Source organism: Oratosquilla oratoria, chromosome 1, assembly GCF_046742065.1.
Source record: "Oratosquilla oratoria isolate Oo_2021 chromosome 1, ASM4674206v1, whole genome shotgun sequence".
Lineage (NCBI taxonomy): Eukaryota > Metazoa > Arthropoda > Malacostraca > Stomatopoda > Squillidae > Oratosquilla > Oratosquilla oratoria.
In genome coordinates this window covers 123,594,128-123,601,627 of record NC_134777.1, presented here as the reverse complement: position 1 = coordinate 123,601,627, position 7,500 = coordinate 123,594,128, and the positions used below count along the sequence as shown (strand labels likewise).

Here is a 7,500-nt window from a genome sequence, read left to right as displayed (position 1 = left end):
CATTTTTTCCTCCGATTCTATCATGACATTTTCATCGTTTTTAATTGGTCCTATTCTTTTTTTATTTTTTGTTCTATAGAGGTGAAAGAAACCCCTTTGGGTTGGATTTTGCTTGACTGGCAACCTTGATTTCATAATTACGTTTCGCTGAACGTGTATTCCTTTTAACCAGCTTTGCCATATCGTTATATCTTGATCTAAGGTGTGATTCCCCGTTTTTTATTTTTACGTAAAGTCCTCTTTTCATTCCGATCTCATGTTTCAATCTGTCCGTCATCCATTTGGGAGAATTACTATTTTTCCGTATTGGCTTTAGGGGGATAGATGTGTTTTGTGCATTAATAATTAGATCAGTTAGATTGCTATACATTTCTTTTAAATCGCTGACCTGACTGTTGGGCCCTCGCCCCTAAATGACCTGACCTAAGGTATGCATATTACCCTCCGTGACCCAGACCTCACTCCCAGCCCCGCTCCGAGAGCCAAAAATGTTCCAAACGTCCGTATGACATTTCGTATTCAATTTCAAATAGGTTTTTATATTGTCAAAGTTTGCTTTCCTGAAGTCTGGTACTTGAACGTTATTTGTACTTTTTAATTTTTCCCAATTACAGAGAGAGAGAGAGAGAGAGAGAGAGAGAGAGAGAGAGAGAGAGAGAAAGAGGTTGAAAACTTTAATACGGTCGGAACCATAACCTTTGCCCTGGGTGTTGGGGACAAAGAGCAATGAGATAGAGTATATAGGTAAAGCGGCACGCGCGCACACACACACACACACACACACACACACACACACACACACACACACACACACACACACACACACACACACACATACAAAACAATATAGAAACAGCGATTGATATGTGGATTGCTACTTGACAGAAATATATAGTGACTTATATTCATATAAATAGATTATGATTATTAAAAAGACACACAGATAAGTGATAAGCAGGCATGAGAGAAAAATAGATTGAAATGCAGACAGACTAATGGACACAACATTGATCAATAAAGATAAGGATAAAAAAGTGTTATCATGCACAGACAGGCAGACATAGAGAGAGAATCCATCAGAAATTTATATATATGTATATATATATATATATATATATATATAATATATATATATATATATATATATATATATTTAGAGAGAGAGGAAAATGAGGGTGAGTTTAGAAAATAGATTAGTGTATTTTATGGTTTAGTTTTTATATTCTATCTTAAAATACTCTAGGAAAATAGCGGAAAAAAAAAGAAATAAGATAAATAGATAAAATATGGATTGGCACAGACCCAACGTGGGAACAAGGTCATAGTCCATCATTCCTGATCTCACGAGGCCCTGCTACGAAAAAAAAAACTTAAAACGAACTACGAAAAGAACGTTAAAAAAAACAGAAACACAACTTTTACGAGATGGCAGAGTCGCTATATACGATACCAATGCAGTATAACCGAAATCGTAAAAAGAAAGTGTATATACAATAAGAAATAAATAAACGAATAAATGAATAAATAAATTGTGCAAATGTTCCTCTTCAGAGGTTCTATGGGGTGGAATAGTTCTCTACAGGGGGAGGAGGAAGAGGAGGGGGAGGAGGTAATGGAGGAGGAGAACCTATGTCGAACTCCTAGCTTACTCCTGACGAGGGACAACAAGAGGTTGGGTTGTGACTTTGCGTGACTCAGTGTCTTCTCGGCCACCAGGAAGTCACTTGCATCTCCCTCGCCTCCGTCTTGCCTCGCCACGTTCCTGCCACGACGCTGGACCGCCTCTCCAGACCCGAATCCAGGTCTCCTGGCGTCCTGTTTGAGGACGTTGTCGTCGACAGACAAGATGGCGGCGGTGGTAGGGTCCAGAGATGTCGCTGCGATGTTTTGGGCGTGTTGGGAAGCTTCGTGTAGCACGGATGATGCTACGTTCGCCTCGGAACGGAACCTACGAAGTGGATGGGCCAGACCGCGGCGCATCTGTAAGGGAGCACTTATGCATCTTTCACACATGCGCGCAAACGTGCGCAAAACACACACATGAACTTTTAGTTTTTGTTTAGGAGTTTATATCCACAATCGGAGATTAAACCGACGAAATTAAATTGGAGGCTGTTTTAGGGAGGGAGATTAAAGAAAGGGTGAGGTATCTCATGACAAATCATGTAATTTTTATCACAGTTTTGTGTAAATCAGTGTTTCCTACTCTGTAGTTTATAGAATTTACGAAACTACTTGTGTAGCAGGTAAAAGAGTACGACAGAGAAAATATTTATGGCTTGAAATTATCATGATAACGTTAAGGACATAATGTTTACAAAACGGAAACTTATAATGAAATGAAAATATAAACAATAAACCCACATAGATAAGCGTAACTTCATTTTGCATAAAAACATAACTTTAAGTAGAAGATTTTTTTAATTTTGATCAGAGTTTAAGGACAAAACTATAGATTTATTCAAAGAATAGAAATATCTTTTGAAGAAAACGTTGATAAACAAAGAGAATGTAAGCATTAAGCAGTAACTTTAATAAAAAGGAGTGAGTACCATTTCAACAAACGACATCCGAAATTAAGTTATTTTTATCTATATAAATTGTCCAATCTCGCAACTAGAATTTGTTCTCGCTATCTAGATTCTATAAATAACTTTAAAAAAATGAGATTCAGTATAAATATAAAAATTCTGTTGACATAGTGGCTGCTTTGATCATTTTTAAGAAATGTGTGGAGTCTGTGTATCAATGGTTAGCCTTCTTGCTTCGAATGCAGGAAGCCCGGGTTCGAGCCCCAGGAAATGTAATTAATCTTCCACCTATGGCTTCCCAACCCCACTCAGCAACAGTAGCCATTAGAGGTGCTGTATATTAGTACTAGCATCTAATCAGTATAACCGAGTTGACTATATTATTTTCAAACTTCACAAACACACACGCACACACATACACACGCGCACACACTCACGCACACCCACTCACACACACACACACACACACACACACACACACACACACACACACACACACACACGAACATAATAACATAAGACTGAAGGAGACTGCAAGAGACCATAAGTCCTAGACTAAGCAGTTCCGTGTAACCGATAACCTTCATTTATAAAGTTGTCTAAACTTTCCTTAAAACAACCAATAGTTTCAACGCTCACTACATAATTACTACTCGCAAATCTATTCTTATCTGTTAACTATTCTATTGTTGAACCAGTTCTAGTCTGTTTCTTTCTTAAATCTAAATTTGTTCAATCTAAATAAATTTCTGTGAGTTTTGCCCTGTTGTCATAATATAATGACCTCTGCATAACCCTCATAAAGCCCTTGATACACTTGAACACCGCTATTAGACCACTCCACACACTGCGTCTTTCCAGAGTGTGAATTAAGATGCTTAAGCCTGTCCTCGTAAGGGAAATTTCTGATCCTATGTATCATTTTTGTCATTCTCTTGTGTACTGATTCTGGTGAATTGATATTCTATAGGACGGAGAACAAAACTGTATCACATACTCAAGGATGGGTCTAACTAACGCCAGATAGAGTTTGATAACTACCTCTACACTTTTATTCGTAACAGTCCTAGCAATGAAACCTAATGATCTATTACCTCTATTCCTGGCGCTAATGAATTGTTTCCTGGTTTGAGGTCAGGACTCACTAAAACTCCCAAGTCTCTCATACACAGTTTTCTCTAAAAAAGGTGTTATCTAAGCTATACCTATTTTCAGGTTTGTGTAAAAATACGTTTAACGCACTGCTCTTTGAGATATTGAAGTCCATTTGCCATTTCCCCGACCACGTGAACAATTTGTTAAGATCCTCCTGCAGTATCTCGGGGTCTTCTGACCTAATTTGGCGTCCTATTTTATTGTCGTCCACAAACTTACTAACGTCACTACTAGTTCCATTGCCCAAATCGTTTACATACATAATAAACAATAAGGGACCCAGAACCAAACCCTGGGGAACTCCACTAGTAACACGCCTCCATTGGATTTTACACCGTTTATGGTGACCCACTGTTTTCCCTCACTTATCCATGCTCTAACCCATTTAAACAATTTTCCTTCTATGCCATGGGCTTTCAATTTATTTAGTAGTCTGTGGTGAGGCACTTTCTCGAACGCTTTGCTAAAGTCAAGGTGAATAACATCGTAACTATCATTGTTACCTGACGCCTTGTAGGCATTAGTTTATAAAGATAGAAGATTAGTCACACAACCTTACCAAGCCCGATTAAGCCACTGTGATGAAGTGCAGAGACTCCACCGTTCCGTAATGAATAGGCAGGTGCCCCAACAGTGGACTCCTCTTAAAACTGGAGACTTTAGATTTCATTTTATGAATAATAAATATATATCTAATGTTTATACAAAATCTCATTTTACCCATAGCTATTGTGAAATATATCAGCAAAAACATATTCTAAGAACGCAGAGTAGAAATTATAAATAGATGAAAAGATCAAAATGGCATTCATATACACCCCACTGAGACCAGTGATTTTCGGAAAAGGTGAATAAATGTATATATATATATATATATATATTGTATATATATATGTATATATATATATATATATGTATATGTATATACATATATATATATATATATATGTATATGTATATACATGTATGTAAATACATATATGTATATATATATATGTATGTATATGTATATATATATATATATGTATGTGTGTGTGTATGTATATGTATATATATATATATACACGAGTATATGCATGAGAAATTACAAACTCGTGATTCTAAATAAGCGGAAAAACCACCAAGGAAAAAGATAAATTGATGACCATGCGTTTTCGTCTATTCAGACACCCTCAAGGTACATAGAAAAGAAAAAAAGAATACAAGAATATATACACAGAGTATAAGGTCAGGAAGGGAACCGGGAAAGGTTGTGAGGCTCTATTGTCGAACCTGACCCGTTCGCGGCAGCGGACGTTTGGGCTACTACCTTTTTCACAATAAGATTGTCAAGTTTGTACATGCCATGACTATGAGGATGTCTGAATAGACGAAAGTGCTTGGTCATCAGTTTATCTTTTTCCTTGGTGTTTTTTCCGCATACATATATATATATATATATATATATATATATATATATGTATATATATATATATACATAATATTATATATAATATATATATATGTATGTATATGTGTATACATATATATATATATAATATATATATATGTATGTATATGTGTATACATATATATGTGTATACATATATATATATATATATATATATATATATATATATGTAAAGGGGGGAGCAGATTCTCAGTAATACACGTGGAGTTAAAAACGACAGCATTGTTGTAGTTGTTCAGTTTTCTCTTCGTATTATTCTCGATTTTCCTGATAAGAGATTTTCCATTAACTGGGTGAATTGAAACTAGGTCTCTATATTCTTCCATTTGTTCTTATTTGACATCGACGTTTCGTCTTAAACAAGACATTATCAAGATATAACTGAAATAACAAAAATTACATGGTAACAGTAAAGGTACTAGACAATATCAAGATATAACTGAAATAACAAAAATTACATGGTAACAGTAAAGATACTAGACAATATCAAGATACAACTGAAATAACAAAAAATTACATGGTAACAGTAATAATAAAGGTGACAAATTTGTAAAAATAAATACGAAGACTTACATACAGGTATTTAAAGAGAGGAAGAAGGGTGTGATAATCCAGAGATGACAGAAGTATATATACCTAAGATCAGGTCAGACGAAGGGGGGGGGGGAGGGACAGACAATAAGGACCTCAGAGGTCAAGGGTAAGGGGGGGGGTTGGGGGGGCGGGTGCGGTCACCGAGGGTGGGGGAGGAGGTGGAGGTGAAGGAAGAGAGAGTGAAGGGGTAGAGGGGGAGGGGGGATTTTTATTTCTAAATAATGGGATAGAAGAGATTACATTGCATTGAATGTTAATAACCGGAGTTTTGTCCTTAATGTGGAAGGCTTCGAGTAGTTGTAGTCTCCTAGGGTCATTGCTCGATCCAATAATTTTGGTGTTGTTGATCAAATCATCTCTCCTGAGTGCAGCGTTATGGGAACTCCTATGGTGTTCTTTGATTGCTCCCTCTTGTAGGTGGAAAGTTAGGCGACGGCTGACTTTACATCTAGTAAAACCAATGTAGGAATGGGGGAGGAAATTACAATTTCCTGTAGAACATTGATATTGGTATACTACATTAGTTTTAGATGTGAAGTCCGATCGCTTTGACAAATTGTTTGTCATGATCAGGGAGGAAGTTTTTGGATTTTTATAATAGATGAGAACTCTGATTTTGTTGTTCTCATTTGTAGGAAGGCAATTTTTATGAATGATGTCTCCGATGACTTTTTCATCTTTCTTATAATTACTAGTGAAGGTGTTTCTGTAGTAAATGTTAATGAAGTTATGCTTTTGTGGTTCTTTGATTGTGAAATGGGATTCTAGCATTTTGGAGGTAACAGAATCAAAGTCAGTGTTAGAATACCCATTATTTGTGAGCATCTGTCTCAGGTGTTGAAGTTCACTATGTAAAGCTTGCCATGATGACATCCTTGAATATGTGTATCATAATGATGACATCCCACCCCCCCTCCCCGTATCCCTGAGTCCACTTTGAAAGAATTACTGGTCACCTGCACCACAGAAGTTCCATTCAGGTGCCCAGAGGGAAACCTTTACGTGCGGCAAGATGGGGTAGCAATGGGATCACCATTAGGTGTCCTCTTCGCTGAAGCCTTCATGTCGGCGGTAGAAAGATCAGCCTTCCAGGACGGAGAGTTAAAACCACTTATATACTGTAGATATGTAGATGACATCTTTGTCAGCACCCCTTCTGTTGATTTGTTAGAAAATATACGGTGCCGACTTCAGGAAATTTCAGGCTTAACTTTTTCCACTGAAATGAACAGCAATGGTCTACTCCCCTTCCTGGATGTGCTGGTCGATTCTACTTCCGACAACTTCATTACTAGTGTATATAGAAAACCCACCAACTTGGATAAGTGCATGAATGGCAAGAGCGAGTGCACAGACAACTACAAAAAATGTGTCATTAGAGCATATATAAAAAGAGCCATATCAGTATGTTCCTCATGGCAAGCTTTACATAGTGAACTTCAACACCTGAGACAGATGCTCACAAATAATGGGTATTCTAACACTGACTTTGATTCTGTTACCTCCAAAATGCTAGAATCCCATTTCACAATCAAAGAACCACAAAAGCATAACTTCATTAACATTTACTACAGAAACACCTTCACTAGTAATTATAAGAAAGATGAAAAAGTCATCGGAGACATCATTCATAAAAATTGCCTTCCTACAAATGAGAACAACAAAATCAGAGTTCTCATCTATTATAAAAATCCAAAAACTTCCTCCCTGATCATGACAAACAATTTGTCAAAGCGATCGGACTTCACATCTAAAACTAATGTAGTATAC

At 36.8% G+C, this 7,500-nt stretch overlaps 1 protein-coding gene across 12 annotated transcripts in view; it reads right to left on the bottom strand.

The window, feature by feature from the left end:
* The window catches only part of LOC143026116 (uncharacterized), a 300,921-nt gene that overhangs the window by 6,294 nt on the left and 287,127 nt on the right, over positions 1-7,500 (bottom strand). For 8 of the 12 annotated variants that reach the window (XM_076186146.1, XM_076186126.1, XM_076186137.1 and 5 more), the window contains one exon: positions 1,650-1,980. The exons of 3 other annotated variants lie outside the window; for them this stretch is intronic. In XM_076186146.1, the coding sequence (XP_076042261.1) occupies positions 1,650-1,980 (331 nt within the window). Of the gene's footprint in view, positions 1-1,649; positions 1,981-7,500 lie in introns of those variants that run through there. One more of the 12 variants, XR_012966448.1, reaches the window with a different exon arrangement.